We start from the raw sequence: 21,759 nt of genomic DNA, 5'->3' as shown, positions 1-21,759 counted from the left end.
TTTATTACCTGGCGTTTCACTGGGAGTTCTAACGCTACACTGCAAACTGCCTTCAACACTGAGCTGCCAATGGGAATGCTCACCTAAGGGGAACAGGCAAGTAGGAAGAATGTGCGAGCCCACAGCACCGTTAGCCAGAAAACCCTGATTCTGAAAAGCCTAACTAAAGCAATTACCTTCTGTGATTAAAAATTCGTTTCTTTCAAAAGAATCAAATGGGAAGCAAACCTGGTGTATTATTTGAGCCACCGGCAGCTGCTCGGCATACTTGAGAGGTTCCGTGAGCTCCTCAGCCGTCACGTCTTCCTTAAGACTGGAAAGCAGTAAGAAGACACATTCAGGTAAAGGCCACTGGCACACGGCAGGCATCACACACGCAGCGCTGGCATGTGCTTACCATGTATCTAATGCAACTGTCAGAAATAATGTTTATTGGTAAAAAGCTGCCAAGTGAAATGACAAGGATTTAAATGACACCACCAGAAAAGTGAAGTGCTCAGACTACATGTGATCCTGTGATGAAATTAGCTGGTGCCACCTACTGTCCTGCCCACCCAGGCCCACCCTGTTTACTAGAGACTTTTAGCACTTTAGAGCCCGGTGCTCCTGAAGGGCTGGTTTCTCAGCAAGTGTAAAGCCAGCTTTAAGGTCTAAACTTAAAATGATAAGCAAAATTCACATAATGCATACTAAAGCGATATGAAATACAAGGTGCAATCGAGTGGACCCTTTACCTTTCAGCTTGTTTTACTGGGGTCTTTTGTTAGCATACAAAGTACTGGCCTTTCCTGTGACATCTTCACATGCGCATCGTCATTTTGCTGCTGTTTTCACTCCTTACTGCACTCACCCACACCCCTCCTTGTCCGCCCCTCTCTCCTACGTAGCCCTTTTGCTTTTGGTTGTATATTCCACCGCTCTCCCTTGTCACTTCCTGAAAATAAAAAATTAAAAACCTCCATGTATGTTTAAAAAAAAAATTACTGACCATCTTAAAAAGAAAGAAACCCTGGATATAGTGAGACCTAACTGCACTGAAACATTCTTTGACCCCTTTTCCTACGCATCTGTGTAACAATATTACATTTTAAAAGCCTAAACTTTGACTTTTCCTGAAAAATCATACAGAATAAGCTTGGCCTAAGACTCAAGACCTGCAATCACAAAGACCATGAAGTCTCTCCTAAAAGGGGAGATTGTGCAAACCAACACACATGTCTGTCCAAGACCGAAAAGTCCCTGGAGTCATGAGACCCCTCCAGAGCTCGGGGAACACTGAGGAAGATGGAGCAGAAAGAAGGGAAGAGTCAGAGGAAGTGGGATAGAGTGTGGGAAGCTGACTTCCACCATGACACAGCCACTGCATCCCAACCGCAAGGCTGCGCTGTCAGCACCCTGCCTGGGAAAAGCCAGGCACTCGTGGAGCCCCACCCTCACTAGGCCGCATGGGGAGCTAGAATTTGATGGGGAAGTTGTCTACAGTTGTGTAGCTGTAAGGTGCACACACTCTGTAAACAAATCCCCACTCATGTTCAGCAAACTTCCATGAGGAAACCCACTAGATCACCAGAACAAACAAACAACAAAGGTGACACCATGCACGTGTATAAACTGCCATAATGCAACCTTGCTGCGTACAATTACTATACCAACAACGCTAATTAAGACATTTAGTCCCAACACTTGGGAAATGATGTCAGGAGGATCAGGGTTCAAGGCCAATCTCGGGGACACAGAGAACTTCTAATGCATGAGAACCTGTCAAACAGAGAAATGTTTTAAAAGAAAAGAAGCTTGTACAAGATTTTAGTAATTTCCTAATTTTTAATTTTTTGTTGAACTATTTGAAAGTTGAGACATCATGACAGCCCACGTTTAAATATCCCAGCACTTATCCATCAATTATATATTTGAATCCTTCTTTCTCAGTGTCACCACCTTTCCAAGGACAGTGCGTAGTTCACGCTGGAGCTCAGTAGCACAGGACAGGAACTTCCTATCAGCGGTCTCACAGCCGCTCTTGGGTTCCCCGGACAGACCTGTCCTCTTCCACATGTGGCACACTGCTTCCAGGAGCTGAGCTGGAGCCTCGGCCCAGCTGGACAGCTTTCACTGTAACGCACCTTTAACTTCTATTGCTTCTGTATTATCATGTCTTACTCGGCGGCGCAGGCCATTTCCGCCCTCTTTACGCTGAGGTGGAGGCCGAGGAGGTGTGGCGAGGGCTGCGGTCTCCACCAGTTCTCTCAGCACTCTCAACGCAGAGATTCCGTCTGAGCTCTGAGGAGAGCTCCACGGTGGTTTTAATGCTATTTCTGTTTATTTTCCATTTGCTTTTCTAGTCTCAGCATTGAGCTGGACATAATGGGCCTTCTCCACATTGCCTCTCTGGTCTTTTTCCTCCCTCTTATTCCAGTGTTATTTTCCTGACTCTTTCTAGTCTCTATTCCTTTCAGCTAACTTTTGGTAATGCGTACCTCCCTTGGCTGCCTTGTAATTTAGCTTTTGCTTCTGAGTTGATTTTGTGTCAGTTTCTTTCCTGAGTCCAGTCGGGTTCTACCTCAGACGTCCCTGTTGCTCATCTCTCAGTCGTGACTTTCCAGCGGGCTGGCCAGGGTGTTCTCGCATAGGACAGATGCTCCTTTAATACACTGCTCATATTCCATCCATCCTCACCCCCCAAGAGTCCACTGTGTCTGCCTCCCCAGGGCTGGATTCCAGCTTCGTTATGAGGGTCCTGGGGATTGAACTCGGTTCCTTACACTTGCATAACTTTAGTGACTAAGTCATCTCCTCAACTCTTCTATTTTTGCTTTCATTCACTGAAGGTGTCTGTTTTATTCGCGTATTAACTCTGTACGTTGGCTGGAGTCTTTTTCTGTTGAGGATTATTTATGTTGGCTTTCCTGGGATTAGCAGTGGCCATTTATCTGGAGTTGGAGGACAGAGGAGACAAACTAGCTAGCTTGCAAGGGAACGCTCTCAGCTCACGGGCACCCTCTGCTGTAGCTACAATGAACTGCAGCGTATTTAATAACGTACAGCATGTAGCAGCAGAGGGGCACAGTGGTATTTTAAATACTCCCTTGCTTTCATAAAGCCCCTCATTGTCGTCATCTACTTTCCTGTTTTCCTCCACGTCCTCAAGGGCACCACCTCCTCCTCATCATGGTTTCTGTTCTCACAGAATCACTGCTTTTGATGTCACCAAACTCTCTAATCACTAGTTTAACTCTGAGAAAACTGGTACTCATTTCAACTTACACATGGCTGAAACCCCCAAAAGAACTAAATTTTGTCTCTTACAAATCATTTAAGTTCGCTTTCTTAAAGTCATTCCTTTTACTTAACGTTCTGGGAGCTCTCATACACTCATGGCCTCCAAAGGTGATGCCTTCCATTTTCACTTTCCCAGACCCTCCACTAAGATCTGCTGACACGATTTCAGGAGCAGTTCTGACGGAGGGCCATGCAGTTCTTATGTCACTCTGTCGTAGACATCACGTTTCACAGATACAAGTCAAGCCTGTTTACTGTGAAAGGATCTTGAATCCAACACAGCAATGCTACAACCTGTGACGAAGCTGATTAAAATACTGAGCAAACCCTCTGTGTAGATAGAGAAAACAGAGCAGGAGAAGCTCACAGAATCACTTTATAATCCCCTTCTTCTGTGTCCCCATTTTCTCCTTCATACATGCCTAGTCACCTCAAACATTTTCCTTACAGTGCTACTCAAGCCCTCCTAAAGCAACACTCAAAAATCACTCACAGTGCCCGCACCTGAGGCCGTCTCTGACAAGAGTGCACTTCCTCCCATAAGGCCGTGCTGAACTCAGATCATTCCTGTATAAAATGGCATAGCTTACTGGGGACTAAAGGCCAAAGCATTCTTCTAAGAATTGAAAATAACTGTAGGAACAGGAAAGATGAGATGTGGTTCCCTGCTGCTAAAAATGAAATCAATAAATAATTCAAAACACTTTATCTAGGACAGTAGGAAGAAATTCCATAAGCAGTTCCTAACCCAACATTTGGTACAACTATTAAACAAGACCACACAAAATAATTACTTGAAACTAAAATATGTATTAGAGAAGCAAAGTAAGGTATATATAGTAAATTAATTAAATTATATATGAGTAATATATGTTAAAGGCACAGAAAATTTTCTATCCCATCCTCTACTGTATTTTCAACATATTCAAGTAATTACAACTGGATGGGAAACACTTTTAAAGGTGTGCAGCATCCTCAGCCACTAGGGAAATGCAGATTAAAACCACTTTAAGAATCCATTTCATGTCCAGGACGGCCAAGGCTACACAGAGAGACCCTGTCTCGAAAAACCAAAAAAAAAAAAAAAAAAAAAAAAAAAGAATCCATTTCATGGGCTGGAGAGATGGCTCAGAAGTTAAGAGCACTGAGCCGGGCGTGATGGCGCACGCCTTTAATCCCAGCACTCGGGAGGCAGAGGCGGGCGGATCGCTGTGAGTTCGAGGCCAGCCTGGTCTACAAAGTGAGTCCAGGACAGCCAAGGCTACACAGAGAAACCTTGTCTCGAAAAACCAAACAAACAAACAAACAAACAAACAAACAAACAAAAAAAGAAGTTAAGAGCACTGTATACTCTTCCAAAGGTCCTGAGTTCAATTCCCAGCAACCACATGGTGGCTCACAACCATCTATAATGAGATCTAGTGCTCTCTTTTGGTGTGCAGGTGTACATGCAGGCAAAAACACTGTATGCATAATAATAAATAAATAAAATAAAATAAAAGAGAATCCATTTCACAACAGTCAAAATGGCCATTGTCAAGAAGAATTCAAGTGAGAAAAATGCTGGCATGATGTGGGGAAAGAGGACCACTTCTACATTGTTGGTGGATGTGTAAACTACAGTCGCCATTTGCAAATGCCTGAAGGTTTCACCCCCTGGAAACCAGAAAGAGAACCGTGAGAAGACTCAGTTATCCTGCTCACAGCTCTAGACCCAAAGGACCCGAAATCCTACTGTAAGACACTTGCACACCTCTCTCCACTGCTCAATGCCCATCAATAAATGCACACACAAGGAAACCGTGTGCAGGGCGGAAGCACTGAGTCGGTGGTAAGAGCATATATTGCTCTTGCATAGGAACCAAGTTCACAGCGATCTGAAACTCCAGCTCCAGGGACCCTGATGGCCTCTCCTCAACTCTGTGGGCACCTACACTCATGCGCACACGCACACACGCGCGTGTGCACACACACAGATACACACAACAAATAACAACAAATTAAATCTTTTAAAAACTGTGGTACATATATGTCGTGTATGGAAAAAGAAATCATGAACTCTTCCAGTAAATGGAGTGAGGCCCTCAGGTGTGGAAAGACAAACTCTACACGCTCACACGAACATGGTGATTCAGCCTGAAGTGAGCTTAACTTTAGCACAAGTAGAAGCCAGGAGTCTAGAAAGGAGCCTCTAGGAGGGGACATGTTAAGGAGGGGACATGGTAGATTGTACATAAAGTGGAGAGGCAGAACACCGGGCGTGGAAAGACTTTAGTGGGAAGGATACAGAGTCCAGGGAACATCTGGGAGGATGCTAAGCCAAAGGAAGGGGGGCATACATGAAAGTCTATGAGACCCTGCTAGCTAGTAAGCTAATTTCAAAATATAATTTAAAAACAAAGAGTTTATGTGGAACTACCGTGCCTGGGTGGACAAGGTGTAGGACACCTTCCTCAAGTTACTGGTCACAGAGCTGCACGTGTCTCCAACACAGAGAAGCTGTTGTCATTGCCCGTGGTTGACAGGAAGACCCTGCTGCTGAAGGCAATACATACATGTCCAAAGGACAGAGAGGATGAACCTCAAGGTGACTGGGATAGCTTTCACACTCAGAAGGTGCCACACAGGCTGCTGGGGAAGAGCTGATGCCGCATGCCACAGGAGCAACCTGAGGGGCAGGATGCTCCGCAGAGGCAGCAGTGGCATGACAGTTGTAGGGGAACCAAGTGCTCTCTGACTGGTGTGAGGCCTGCTCCACAGGAGGGATTTCATGCCTGACACTATAAGCTAGGGAGGTCAAGGGCCCTAGGGGAGAGCCCCTATTGTCATTTATTAAGTGGTCCTGATGTCAACCTGCCTTTTGAATACTAGGCTTCTACCCATACACAGGGGCTGCTCCCAGCCCTGAGCAGAGAAGTTTCTTTTTGCAGAGGTGGAGAGACAGACAGCTGATCAGACTGCTGAGTAAAAGACTGAGTGCTCAGTCCTAAGTGAGCATCCATATCCACCCAGCACCATCACGGCTCAGAGAGTAACACACACTGTACTGAGTGTGCATCTGTATCCACCCAGCACCATCACGGCTCAGAGAGTAACACACACTGTCCTAAGTGTGCATCTGTATCCACCCAGCACCACCACGGCTCAGAGAGTAACACACACTGTCCTAAGTGTGCATCCGTATCCACCCAGCACCACCACGGCTCAGAGAGTAACACACACTGTCCTAAGTGTGCATCCGTATCCACCCAGCACCACCACGGCTCAGAGAGTAACACACACTGTCCTAAGTGTGCATCTGTATCCACCTAGCACCATCACGGCTCAGGAAATAACATGAAAGTGAAGGTGGCAACAATAAAAGGGATGGAGAATAAGATGCTGCGAAATGCTGTCTTCTGGACATGACATGGCCACCTCACTCATGACCGTAGGGCAGCTGTGCTAGCTGCACAAGAGCAAGCCAGCCAAAGTTCCAGCATAGAGGGGGTGCTCTCCAGCCGCACCTCTCACTGAGGAGGTACTGGGAGGATTACCCCAAACCAGCAAGTTGGGAGGGGGACGTGTTGTTACGGACAATGTGAGGGAGCAGGAAGGGTAAATTGAGGTAGATGTGGTTATGTTTATTGTATAAATGTAGGAAATCCTTAAGAATAGAGACAAAGTTGTTTCTAAGAGTCAACAGAAGTTATCTCCATGATCTAGAGAGAGATGCCTAGGCATGCACGCTCAAGTCCTTGGCCCTGACACTCTCCTAGGATTTTGTTTGTTTGTTTGTTTGGGGTTTTTTTGTTTTGACTATATATATTTAAAGTTGTTTGGGTAAGCCAGCATTTTTTTCCCTTGTTAGCTATGCTTTAGGTAGAAGTGATGTCTTTTCCTTCTAAATCAGAAAGGCATTCTCTAGCTTGCTGATGTTTTTGTTTTTGTTTTTGTTTTTGGTTTTTTTTTTTTTAGACAGGGTTCCTTTGCGTAGCCCTGGGTGTCCTACACTCACTTTGTAGACCAGGCTGGCTTCGAACTCACAGAGATCCACCTGCCTCTGCCTCCTGAGTGCTGGGATTAAAGGTGTGCGCCACCACCGTGCAGTGTACATTCACATCTTTATTCCGTACTTTCAAGAGCAGTGTGATGAAAAGTTCCATCTTACTACTTTGCTGAGCAAAGCAGCTGCTTGCTTCAGCCTTTTGACATCTTTGTTCCCTGCGCTGTTTTCCCGAGTCCCACCTACCACCACTGTTACTCATGGATCTCCTCACAGCTGACAACTGCCTCTTATTTCTTCAGTGAACTCAGGGAACGTCTCATTATTTGCACCACCACAGCCTTGATGGAGAACATCTCAGCATGAGACACAGTATCTTTCTTCTACCTCCACTGCTTCCCATGGTCCTCAGTCCACTCAACGGCCTTGGCTATTGCTGCGCCTATACCAATCCATGGAATGTGACCGCAAGCTCCATGGTGTCCTAGAAGGACAGAGCACAGTCATGGCTAAGAGCTGAGAGCTAGTGCCTCCCGTTACTAACCCTTCACTGGAGTGCCCGTAAAACACCTCCAAACCCTGCAGCCGTCCTGAGGATTAAACAAGAGGATGGTTTCAGAGCTCCCGGAACAGTGCTGGGCATTTACTAAACACCAGGAATCTGAGAGAAGTTATATATACAACAGGCTACGTTATGTGACTTTAGCACATGCGTGTCTCTGAACACGACCCACCCTCCATGACTTGCATGGCTCTATGTTCTACAAGTAATCTTATAGTAGTTAATAATCTCCATAAAGATGATGGACATCTTTGAAGATATATCCAGGTGGATAACAGCTAATGTTGCCTATGCTTTCTAGTAAATAACACTATATGTAATATATAAAACATACTCAAGAAGAGACTCGACATTCTAAGAGCATATATAGGGGAGGAGGTCTCCCTCAATCACAGACGCCGGGGAGGGGAGAAGGGGGGAAGTGGGATGGAGGGAAGAATGGGAGGAAACAGGGGAAGGGCTAACAATTGAGATGTAATATGAATAAATTAATTTTAAAAATTTAAAAAACCATACTCCCTGGCCCTCATATGGAATCATTCTGCCGTAGTCCTGCAGTGACACTACTTAGACGCTTTCACAGAACACTCCTTAGCTATCTTCCAGGGAGGTGAGGATCTCTGATGGCTTCTCTTCAAAGCTACTTTTAAGCAATTGGTTCGTGCAGATATTTTCTGTCCACAAATGCGCCAAGAGCAGGATGAGGGACGAGGACTCCCCTGGAGGCACATGTGGATAAAGTGCATTTGGACACAGCAAGAGTTGGACCAAGAAGGAAATGGCACTCTGGAAGCTCCTCTGCCATCTGGAGACAGCCTTGCCCACTGATGCCCTCTCTCAAAGAAATCCAAAAAGCTTTACAAAAACAGACTGAAGTTGAGTTTTGTGTCAATATCATGACGGAGAACTGGAGGAAGCCACGCTCCTTCCATTAAAGGGAGGCAGAACAGAAAGGCCTGCCATGTTCTCCACGGAGCATGTGCTTTCTTGGCAGTTCAACTTTGTAAAAAATAAAAAATAAATAAAGGACATGTTTACTAGTTGCATCTCTAAGTATTTTACATGAATTCAAAAACATCTGGTCAGCAAAAGCCCTGATGGCAAGCCAGCGGAGTAGTCGTCACATTAACTCAAACAGCCTTTCGACCTCACCTACAGTAGCAGAGTCCTCTCACTGGGAAATGTTCCCTTCAGAGGGAACTGGAAGCTCAATGCCAAAAGCTCGGAGAGTTGGCTGTGCTTTCATATCTGAGGTAAAGTGGGATGACTTATAGAAACTCACTGGTGGCGTTCATGCACTCATAACCAAAAGGCACCTGATTTCTGGGATGTCATGGTTTTACTATGGCTAATTTTCAAAGAAAAAAAAAACTTTAATAGCAAAGCTATACAAGATGAATTCCAGTCATTTTCTGTAGCTTAGAAAATCTGTATTACAGTGTGGACTTCACTTACTTTTAGCATAAGTTAGAACTCTCCCTTTAGGTAAATGTGACTTGAAATCTATACATCATGTTTACGCAAAGCAGCTATAGCAGTTACAACTCCATGTATCCCACACTCATGCCTGAAGCATGCATCAGCAGCCGCTCAGAGACACACAGTAGGTGACAGACCGACACATGCTGGGTTCCCATGACACTCTAATGGGACACACTCTGAATGCACACAGTTTTGGTATGAGGAAAGAAAACTTTTAAACTTTACAAGAGTTGCAGGTAATGTGCCAAATTAAAAACTGCCTGTCCATTATATGGTTAAGGAAAGTCCCTGTAAGATCAGACTATTCTAGGGAGACAAAGAACTTAAGAAACCAAGGAAGGTGGTAAGAGAACAGGGAACAAATGCTAAGAATGCAGGCAACAGACAGAACAGCCAGGCTCGGCCCTCCTGGTCCCCAGGTGAGCGGGGAGGGGCAGGAAGGGGACAGAAGCTCTGCTCAGAAGGTAAGTCCAGCGGGCCTTGTGATAAGGGAGAGCCACCTCAGCAGGCCAAACCACAGCCGATACACCCACAGACCAGCTGCCGATCTTGGTGAGATATCAGTTCCAATGGGAGCTGAGCCAACTTAGACAAGATTCCATTTTGTTACTATGTATGAGGGTGGTGTCCAGACATGACTGTCACTCCACATGAGGACAGTGTCCAGACATGACTGTCACTCCACATGAGGACAGTGTCCAGACATGACTGTCACTCTACATGAGGGCAGTGTCCAGACATGACTGTCACTCTCCATGAGGGCAGTGTCCAGACATGACTGTCACTCTCGAGTACAGTGTCCAGACATGACTGTCACTCTCCATGAGGGCAGTGTCCAGACATGACTGTCACTCTCCATGAAGGCAGTGTCCAGACATGATTGTCACTGTCGAGGACAGTGTCCAGACATGACTGTCACTGTCGAGGACAGTGTCCAGACATGACTGTCACTCCCCATGAGGACAGCGTCCAGACATGACTGTCACTCCACATGAGGACAGTGTCCAGACATGACTGTCACTCCACATGAGGACAGTGTCCAGACATGACTGTCACTCCACATGAGGACAGTGTCCAGACATGACTGTCACTCCACATGAGGACAGTGTCCAGACATGACTGTCACTCCCCATGAGGACAGTGTTCAGACATGACTGTCACTCTACATGAGGGCAGTGTGCAGACATGACTGTCACTCTCCATGAGGGCAGTGTCCAGACATGATTGTCATTGTCGAGGACAGTGTCCAGACATGACTGTCACTGTCGAGGACAGTGTCCAGACATGACTGTCACTCTCCATGAGGGCAGTGTCCAGACATGACTGTCACTCTTGAGGACAGTGTCCAGACATGACTGTCACTCTCCATGAGGACAGTGTCCAGACATGACTGTCACTCTCCATGAGGACAGTGTCCAGACATGACTGTCACTCTCCATGAGGACAGTGTCCAGACATGACTGTCACTCCACATGAGGGCAGTGTCCAGACATGACTGTCACTCCCCATGAGGACAGTGTCCAGACATGACTGTCACTCTCGAGGACAGTGTCCAGACATGACTGTCACTCTACATGAGGACAGTGTCCAGACATGACTGTCACTCTTGAGGACAGTGTCCAGACATGACTGTCACTCTCCATGAGGACAGTGTCCAGACATGACTGTCACTCTCCATGAGGGCAGTGTCCAGACATGACTGTCACTCTTGAGGACAGTGTCCAGACATGACTGTCACTCTCCATGAGGACAGTGTCCAGACATGACTGTCACTCTCCATGAGGACAGTGTCCAGACATGACTGTCACTCCACATGAGGGCAGTGTCCAGACATGACTGTCACTCCCCATGAGGACAGTGTCCAGACATGACTGTCACTCTCGAGGACAGTGTCCAGACATGACTGTCACTCTACATGAGGACAGTGTCCAGACATGACTGTCACTCTCCATGAGGACAGTGTGCAGGTGCAGTTGTCACTCTACATAAGGGCATTATGTAGGCGCCGTTGTCACTCTGTGTGTCCAGGCACTGTCTTGGGAGGATTTTACTGCATCCACTAAACATTCCTAAAATTTAAATGGAAACCAAAAGCCCCCGAGTAGCCCAAGCCATCCTGAGGAGAATGAACTATGCTAGAGGTGTCTCAACAGCTGGCCTCAAATTGTTCTAGAGGGACAACGCACGGACCAGCAGGAAAGCAGACATACATCGGTGGAGCAGAATGGAGTACCCAGAAATACACCGACACAGGCATGGTCACCAGGCTATGACAAAGGTGTCAAAACACTGGGGAAAGCAGCTGGAGAGATGACTCACTAGTTAAGAGCACTGGCGCTCTTCCAGAGGACCTGGGTTCAATTCCCAGCATCTACATGGCAGCTCAAACTTGCCTGTAACTCCAGTTACAGGGAATCTGACACCTTCACACCCACACACAGATATGCAGGGAGGCAAACACCAACACACATTAAAAACAAACAAACAAAACCCCCACCAACAACACCACCGGAAAAAGGGTAGTCCCCAGAAAAGTCCTGGGGAAATAGACCATCTACCTGTGGGAAAATGAAACAGGAACCATCATTCTCAACCTTGCACAATTCTTTACTCAAAATGGAACAAAGGCCTTGGTGTAGGATCTGTAGGATCTGAGACTCTGAAACCAACAGAAGAAAGTACAAAGAAAACACATCAAGATGCAGGCAGAGATAACAACATGAGGAGAGCTCCAAACAGCGCAAGCACCGGTGCCAGAGTCAGACTCATTGACTTTCCTGACTTTAAAATAAAAGCTCCCCCTGGCCCCCATAAGCTTGATATACTAATTTAATAAAACCCAGTTTAAACTGCTCACAACTCACTCTCAGCCTCTGGTTGGCAACACAGTTTAAGCAAGTAAATGAGGCCCATCACTGCAGGCAGTGCAGAAGCATCATCAGCCTCACTCCTACTTAGTCCCCATGCGGCCACAGCTGGCCTGGGACCACAGCCTGCATTAGCTGGGTTTGCTGTTCACCTCTTGAGAAAGCAGAGTAGAACATATAAACATCAGAAGCTGAGGCTGTTGGATTTCAGAGGTTAGAACAAAGCCAATCGGCCTGTTTTAAAGCACTCCCTAACAATGTTCCCTGAGGTGAAGTCTCAACGGATTAGGTCCTCACTTCATCCAGCTAAACAGGTACATTAGGTGCTGTGACGGATGCCATGACTAAGGCAGTTTAAAGAAAGAAGGGCTTATTAGAGTTCAGGGTCCCACAGAGACAAGAGTCCATCAAGGCAGAGAAACGTGGCAGTAAGAAGTGGGTGTGGTGTTAGGGCCAAGAAGAATACCACCCCTGTGGCCAGGCGCCTTCTTTCTTCCACAATGCAGCTTGCAGGCAGTTAGTCATGACTATTACAACCAACACTCTCAACAGCTGACAATGCTCTAAACTGTGACTTGGATGAAGTAAAACAGATGCAGGCAAAACCCTGATGAGAAACTGCTCTGCTCCTGCTTTCTGTGCTGTGGACAGCACTGTGCACACTGGACCTGTGTGTGTGTGCGTTGTACACATGTGTGCAGGCGTGGGGGTGTGCACCCCTTAGGAGACATGGGGTCTCCTGCTGTGTAACTCTCTGCAGTATCCTCTTGAGATAGTCTCTCACTGAATGTGGAGTGAGTGTTGTTGGTTTGTTTGCTTGCTGTTAGGGTGGCTGACCAACAAGCGCCAGCAATGCTCCTGTCTCCAGCCCCACACTCCCCAAGCACCGGGGTACAGCTATGCTCAGCCACGTGTGCCTTTTACTAGTGCTGGGCATGTAAGCTCAGGGCCGCATGCTTGCACAGTGAGCACTCACCACTAAGCCCTCGCTCCTAAGATAGCTTTACCCATCGTCCACCGTGTATAAGAGCACACTAGCAGGGACTCCTGTTGGGCAGTAAGAGGCATGGCTGATGGAAATGCACATGACGCTATAGAGTCACTGTTTGAGGGGCCACAGAACGCAGCTACCCTCACACTGCCCCCACACTGAAGGAAGAGCGGCCAGGGCAGCAGAGTGTTAGACTGCAAGTATGTTCACTGTACGCGTTCCCTTCAGTCCTCATGATACTGAACAGGCACAAAGTAAACCACCATTTCCCAGATAAAACACCCAAGTTTAAGGAAGACTAAAGAATGTGTCTGAAGATGGAAAGCAAACAAGTGTAAAAATGCTTCAAGTCAATTCCTGCCATGACTTTCCTACTGTGCCATGCTGCCTTGGGTGGCTTCTAGGAGACTTGGCAGTCACCAGCCTGGAGAACAGCTGAGACCCAGGCGAAGGCATACTATGGTCTCAATTTCTAAACTGGGTTTACAGACTGATATTACTATTATCAATTATATATTCTGCCTCTTGTATCACCTAAAAACTGCACTCCTAGTGTTTATTTAATAAAGTGAATCTTTAAAAAACCCAATCTACTTTCCCCCATTAAGTTAAAGATTGTACATTATTAAATAATAACAAATAGTCCTCAAACAAACATGATTTTTGACCTTCAATTTCTTGTTTAAGCAATTACCAAACTAATATGAAAACTAACATATTAAAAGATTCTAAAGTGTGGTGATTGCAATATACCCTATAGCTTTAGCTTTCTTACAAGTAAAATTACGTATTGTTTTTTATTGCAAAAAATTATACACAGAGAAATCCCTACCACTCTTTACTGAACTGACAACTCAGTATTAAAGGTCCCAGCAGGGTGGAGACAGGAGCATCACGGTGTATTTAAAGCCTACCTCATCACTTGCATTTGAGAAAGGTCTGCTGCACATGTACAAACATGAAATACTGCTGCCATCTTCTGGTGCAAAGAGCCCAGTTCTACAAAGAGGGACCCTGCAAACATGAAATGACTAGTTGGTGTTAGTAACAGCAGAACAGATAATTAAGCAAACTGTGGAGTGGGGAACAGGCAGCGTTCTGTCAATGCCTGTGACCAGCTTTCTCCGTGCCCACATGACCAAGCCCTTAGCTGCATGTGAAGCATGGAGTCTTGCTTTTTACTTGATAAGCCCAGGCAAAGCTAATTCCTTAGGACCCCATGAGACAGGGCCACTGAGCCTGGGAAAAGCAAGTGGTCTTCCCTGCTTGTGCGGCTGGTGAATGCACAGGGTTTGAATCCAGGGACTTGGGGTGGCTACTACACTGTAATACTCCCCACATAATGAAGCAGTGCCACACTTAATATGACAACCAGGGGTGTGGGGGGCAGAGGCAAATAGCTGAGGGAAGCCTTAGAGACTAGTGATGAAACCCAGCACTTCCCTGAGAGCCTCCCCAGGGACAGACGCCAGAGAATCACACCATTTCTATACTGAACACAATTTCAACTTTTAAATTCTAACATTTAGTGTTTTAAGAAAAGCCAGCTTGCTCTGATATGTTCTGCAACGTGAGCAAACGTTAGCTGGAGTCTGTAATGCTGGCATACAGGATATCTGCCACGCCTCTTGAGCATGCTGAATTTCCATGACGAGAAGCAGCAACTTAGAGCTGCACTGATCACACACTGCCTTCTCAGAAGTCCCAAAGCAATGTCATGTATGCTAACGGTCTCCATAGGTGGCAAAATAAATTACTATAACATTTATGAAATGATAAGTGCATTTTGAAGCTATAATAAGAATTTTATGTTTGCACAATAACAAAATTGTTCACTTCCTTATTAGTTCTGTGTCTTTGTAAATCAAATGAATCACCTAATTTCCCCAGTTTCATTTTAATAGAATCTGAGATAACAAGAGTGACAGACTGTCATACGATGATAAACAGATGGCCAAGGACGATGCTGAGGGAAATATAGGGACACAGGGATGCAGATCTATTACCCTCTTTGCAATACAGTAGTGCGCAGAGGTCAGAGAGACACCTTCTATGACAGCATCCCCTCGCTCACCCTGTGACGGCATCCCCTCGCTCACCCTGTGGCGGCATCCCCTCGCTCACCCTGTGAAAGCACCCCCTCGCTCACCCTGTGGCGGCATCCCCTCGCTCACCCTGTGAAAGCATCCCCTCGCTCACCCTGTGGCGGCATCCCCTCGCTCACCCTGTGAAAGCATCCCCTCGCTCACCCTGTGGCGGCATCCCCACGCTCACCCTGTGACGGCATCCCCACGCTCACCCTGTGATAGCATCCCCTCACTCACCCTGTGATAGCATCCCCTCGCTCACTCAGTGGTCAAGCTACACTCAGATATGTTCCATGAAACACATACCTAACTTCTGATTTAATTCATAGTAGATACACATTTGTTGGAATGCATATAGTAATTTATGTGGAACCAAGCTGTCAGTGCCTGGTCAAAGGAGACTCTGCTGGCGTTTCTAATAGGGTTTGGTTCAGTAACACCAAGCCAATACGATTCCCCTAGAAAGGGATAGTTAGAAAAATAAACTGTAAACACACAGATGATAATTACCCAAATAACTGTTGGGAAGTGTGCACAGACTGTAAAAGCCATTGTTGCTAGCCATTTTTCCCAAACTAACAGAGTCAAGCAAATCTCAATCAAAATCCCAGTGGGATTTCCTTAAGAAACTAGCGAGCTGACTCATAAGCAAAATGAATTTCAGCCACAACCTCACATCATACTCAAAAATCAACTGAAAGTGGATCAGATGCTCAATTATTGAAGCTATAAAGTTCTAGAGTCTCTGTGACTCCCAGAAGGCACTAAACATAGAGCAAGTTGATAAGCCAACCAACAGTGAGCCTCTAAAATGAACCATGAGCCAAAGGCTGAAGACAGCCCTTTGTGACTCAAGTATCTGAAAAAGAGCTTGTGTCCAGAACACAAGGAGAACTGTCATCATTTAATGGTGGAGACAAACCAATATTTTTGAAAATGAGCAAACGACTTCAAAAGATTTTTTTATGAAAGATGTATGGATGACCAGTAAATAAAATTATGCCCAGTACTTTTAGTCATTAAATATTCAAATTAAACCACTATGGGCTATTTATTACTCCTCAGAATTGCTAAAAGAAAACAAGAGAGAAAGGATATGGAGTGATTATCTGTGGGATACAAAGTAACAATCACATTGAAAAACAGTTGGATCCTGTAATCCCAGCAGCAGGGAGGCAGAGGCAGGCAGGTATCTGTGAGTTTGAGGCCAGCCTGTCTGAAAAGGCAAAAACAAAAAACAAAAACAAAAACAAAAAAGAAAAGAAAAATAGTTTACAAGTTTCATACCAGGTTAAACCTGCACTTCCACTCAGATATTTACTCATCTTAAAAGAAATCTTAACATTTGTATGTAAATGCTTACAGCATTTTTTTTCCAAATAATTTCCAAAATCTGGGATGGGAAGAAAAGGCCTTTAGTTAGTAAATGGACAATTTGTGGGACAACCATCAAGTCTACTTCTAAGGTGTAAAAGGCATTAGTGACACAACACACACACAGAATATTACACTCAGGACAGAGGCCAGATTCAGCACTATGTGGCTTCGTGTGCATGGTGCACGGAAGGTAAACCACAGGCTCTGGACACAAGCAGGTGTCTCTGAGCACCGGCGAGAGGTCAGTCACAAAGTGCCCAGCATGACAGACAGAAAGGCTGTACATATCAGTGTTCAGGTGGCTAAGTGGGAGTGAATAGGCTTTCACAGACCTGAAGTCAAGAGAAATTATAAAACTAATCTGGTAAGAGATATAAATTGTGTGTGTGTGTATGTGTGTGTGTGTATTTGTCAGAATTTTGAAATGTACATTAATTTCTTTAGGTAAATTATCCTTTGTTTAAAAATATTTTCATTTTTCATACAATGTATCCTTGTATTTTTTTGTGTTATCTTTGTTCTTGTTTTTTCAAGACAGGGTTTCTCTGTATAGGCCTTGCTGCCCTGGCACTCACTCCATAGACCTGGCTGACCTTACACAGATATTTTCTTGCTCCGTCTCCTGAGTGCTGGGGTTAAAGGCGTGTGCCACCACTGCCCAGCTACAATGTGTCTTTTTAAATGAAAAACTATAGCTATGGTCAACATACATGAATTTCACAAATAAAATACTAGCACAGGCAAAACACAATTATCTGAAGGAAATACACTAAGTCAAAGAGCAATCTGTACTCTTCCGCTCACTGAAGCTCTAGGCATGCCTAAATTTCAGAAAGCACATAAGAAATCTTTTTCAGAGCTGGAGAGATGGCTCAGCAGTTGAGAGCTCTGTCTGCTCTTCCAGAGGTCCTGAGTTCAAATCCTGGCAAGCACATGGTGGCTCACAGCCATCTGTACTGGGATCTGACTGTCCTCTTCCGGAATGCAGGTGTACATGCAGACAAAGCACTCATATACATAAAAGAAATAAATCTTTAAAATTAGAGCTGTTTATTACAGCTATTCCAGTTAGCTTGACACAGCAATGGGCTTGTTCTACACGACTGAGGGTGTGTGCTAAGGTATGTGCTGCATTGTTCCCATCACCTGGGAATGGCTTTAAAATGGCGCTAGCACCTCAGCACCACTGCATTACTATTGCTGGTCTCAAAGTTGAAAACGTAAGTAACTGTGTGACCCAAAATTTTCTTCACCAAATGGGTTTTTGGGATATCTACTTTCTGGTGGATGGACTTTTCTCTACATAAACTGTCCTTCATACCTGCGTGTGAACAGCACCTGCACACATGAGATAACACCTGTTCACGTGTAAAAGTTCCTGGAGCGAAACGAGAAGGGAAGTCTCACGTTAGCTAAAGAAGCGAGCAAGGTTTTGGAGAGAGTCTCACTGTGCTGCACAGAATATCTAATTCCTGGGTGTGGCCTTCCTGGCTGGGCCTGTTCACAGGTGGAGGACACCAGGGCACCCCATTATATTCTGTTTACACTAGTTACTATAAAATCTCCAGGTAAACAGCACCTCCTTAAATAAAATGTATTTGCAAACACTAGAGGGCACCCTAAAACAACAGACCTTGGTGTGCGGCTGTACAATTTAATTCTAGCCTCAAATGTAACTGAGAGACAGTTGTCAGCACTAAGAAGTCGGCTTTCAAACAAATACACAGAGAAAAACTGAAGAGGAAAAAAATCCATCCTCCCAGAATATATAATAGAACTTATTACAGTGGCACCGCAACCCTCTTCAGTGTCCAGGTATAATACATATAGCCAGGTTGGGAGAAAAGAAGTAAAGTATAAAGACGCCCTTGTCTCTAAGGAGATTACACCAGGGTTCAGGTGGCTAAATGGGAGTAAATAGCCTCTCACAGACCTGAAGCCAAGGGAAGTTATAAAACTAATCTGCTAAGAGATATGATACTAAATGTATTAAATTATAATATAGTTTGTTAAAGTATTAAAGTGTAGCTTGGCAATTTTTACAAAGGTAATTTTAAGGCAATTATTTTGTTTATTTGGGGTTTTTTTGTTTGTTTGTTTTTTCAAGACAGTTTCTCTGTGTAGTCTTGCCTGTCCTGGACTCACTTTGTAGACCAGGCTCGCTTCAGATTCACAGAGATCTGCCTGCCTCTGCCTTCCCGAGTGTTATAAGGACATTATTTTAAAAAGAAATGAAACTGTTATTTCTGTTGCTCTTATCTGCTGCCTTTACAGTTTTATAGGCCAACAGCCATGAGAAATTGGAAAAGGAAAAAAAAAAATTCAGGCTTTGAATTCTAGAACAAGAATGAGATCCTGCCTAAATATTCACAGGAAAAATCTTCTCTAGCATTTTAATTTATTTCTATTACATTCAGTACTGCAGCTATAAATCCCCAAAATAGCCCATGCTGCCATTGGGGACCCAGGAGGATACTCTAGGGTATGAGCTGCCCAGGCTTCAGGCAGCTCTGGACAAGGCAGCGCTGCGGGTCCATATTAATTCTGTTAAGTAAACCATCATTTAATCTGAATGAAGCACTTCGCCTTTCAAAATAATCACAGAAAAAAAAAATGAGCATTATAAATATTTCAAACCCCCCAACTTCAGCAAGGTTTTGGAGTGAGTCTCACTGTGCTGCACAGAATATCTAATTCTTGGGTGTGGCCTTCCTGGCTGAGCCTGTTAACAGATGGAGGACACCAGGGCACACCATAATATTCTGTTTACACTAGTTACTATAAAATCTCCAGGTAAACAGCACCTCCCTCCCTCTCTCTCTCTCTCTCTCTCTCTCTCTCTCTCTCTCTCTGTCTCTCTCTCTCTCTCTCTCTCTCTGTCTCTCTCTCTGTCTCTCTCTCTCTCTCTCTCTCTCTCTCTCTCACACACACACACACACACACACACACACGCACGCACGCACACACACACGCACACACACACCACGGCGGCCTCTGGCTTATGACTCTCTCCCACTGTCCTTAATCTTCGAAAGCTTCAACTGCAGAAGATGACTGAGTGAGAGACTGTTGTGGGGAGTGACATCTTACTACATCTCAAATTGCAGCACAACCAATACTATATTTTAAAAAACATTAAAATCCAATCAGGACCACAGTTTCTAAGCCATGTTTATAGCTTCTACTCATGACCTGAAAAGCATACTGCTTGTGAAGACTGAAGACTGCAGAGAAACTCGAAATTCCTTACGAACAGCACCTTCATCCCTTAGTGCATTTTAGACAAATTCACAAAGCTCCCTACCCAAATAATAACAAAGACGGTACCTGCTCTCCAGGACTCGTGGATCCCGCTGCAAACTGATAGTCTCTGTTGTGATTTCCACTTTCCTCACACTTCCGAAGAAATCAGTTATCAGAACATTTTTAGGATCTCGCTGAAAAAGGTCAGTGCGATGTCCAGGGGTAGACACACAGAGACTCTTGGGACATACTTGAAACTGAAAATGACAACAACAATAGCAGTAATAGTGACAAACTCATATGCAAGCAACTTTATTAAATCAGGCAAAACAATGCCATAGACTATAGTGTATTTTAAAGCCTGTCAACCTAAAAATAAGGCACTGGTTCTGGAGACTAGCATTTCATTTCCTGTTGTTGTATCTGACACCCCGAGAAAGCCACACAGACATTAGAAGTGTGATATAAGGAAAGTGGCCAGACCCCATCACAGTAGAGCTTGACTCTAACTTGACAGTCAAGTAAGATGTGCCACAGCAGCCCGATATGTAAAAGAGGCCAGCTGGACTCCAGGGAGGGGAAGCATGGCTGTCTGCAACACACCTCCTGCTATTTCTGTGAAACTACCTGAGTTTAACCACAGTGGAAATGAACCCAGGGGACCTCCAAGGCATGCTAGTGTCCCAAGATGGAGCTGAAAGCCATGACTTCTGCACTCAAAGATGTCACAGTAAGTTCTGCGTCAGTCTTACCTGTGACATTGCGCATTAGTGAATTACCAAGGACAGACAAACTCTGATTCACTGTGAAAGCAAAAGGAATGCTCACTAGAGTTCATGCAGTCACCTTCTAAAGGTGACCTGAGGCACAGAGACTTTTGTAAAACAGGAAGCAACTGTCACCAGTGGCACAGTGTACATCTAGGGGGACAGATCTTCTAACTCTGCCCCTACAGCACCCGACACAGGCCTATTCAGCAAACTTTACTCTAATCTCTAGCCAATAAAAAACAAGTATATAATGACTTAGAGATACATCAAATGGCTATCCTACACTTATTGATCATTTTACAGCCATTTTTTCCCTGTTTTGGTGTTATTTAAATGCCTTTCTATATAGCCCTGGCTGTCCTGGCACTCACTATGTAGACCAGGCTGATTTCAAACTCCTAGTGATCCATCCACCTCTGTTTCACTAGACCTGGAATTAAAGACATGTTCTACCATGCACATATAGATTATTCTTAGTGAAAGACATTAAGATAATCATCAATGAATTGTCAAATGGAAGCAAGAAACCAGGGTAAGATATCAGTAAGACATGTAAATAGGTAGATAAATAGATAGATAGATAGATAGATAGATAGATAGATAGATAGATAGATAAACAGATGATAGATATGTAGATCAGGTGTTAAATAGATACTTGATGGATAGATTATATATATACATATAGTGTAATCAATTAAAATCTCATTACTTCTCATATAATTTCAATGGGAAAAGTACTTTTAAATTCACTAGACATAAAAGAACAATTCATATTTTAAACTTTTGAGGTGGCATGCCATGAATTCCAAAAACTGAGAATCAACTTTGAAAATTAAGCACTGTAACCCAGGTGATGCACTTGATTCTCAGAGTCACCGTGTGCCACATTCCCATGAGATAAACAGCACAGGCCAAACACCCTGCCTCCCTCTCCAGCTCTGTGATCGCTCAGGTTCTGAGGGAAAAACATGTTTTCATAAGAGAGAAAATAAGGTGGTGTCTTTGTCTACTGAAAAAATAAAATTAGCATTATAAAAAGCTTGTTTTAATATTCAAGTCCCTATCAGGATTTAACAGACATCAAAATACATAATCTTCAGGTTGGTGTTAGTGAGC

At 44.6% G+C, this 21,759-nt stretch overlaps 1 protein-coding gene across 1 annotated transcript in view; it reads right to left on the bottom strand.

The window, feature by feature from the left end:
• Nucleotides 1-21,759, bottom strand: part of PIGK (phosphatidylinositol glycan anchor biosynthesis class K) — an 86,931-nt gene that overhangs the window by 32,362 nt on the left and 32,810 nt on the right. The window contains exons 9-10 of the mRNA XM_084755232.1: nt 19,958-20,130; nt 229-313 (exon numbers count right to left, since the gene is read on the bottom strand). Of these exons, the coding sequence (XP_084611358.1) occupies nt 229-313; nt 19,958-20,130 (258 nt within the window). The remainder of the gene's footprint in view (nt 1-228; nt 314-19,957; nt 20,131-21,759) is intronic.

This window comes from Acomys minous, assembly GCF_964271855.1.
Source record: "Acomys minous genome assembly, chromosome: 14".
Taxonomy (NCBI): domain Eukaryota; kingdom Metazoa; phylum Chordata; class Mammalia; order Rodentia; family Muridae; genus Acomys; species Acomys minous.
The sequence above is the reverse complement of the archived record's forward strand: the minus strand, read 5'-3'. Positions and strand labels throughout refer to the sequence as shown.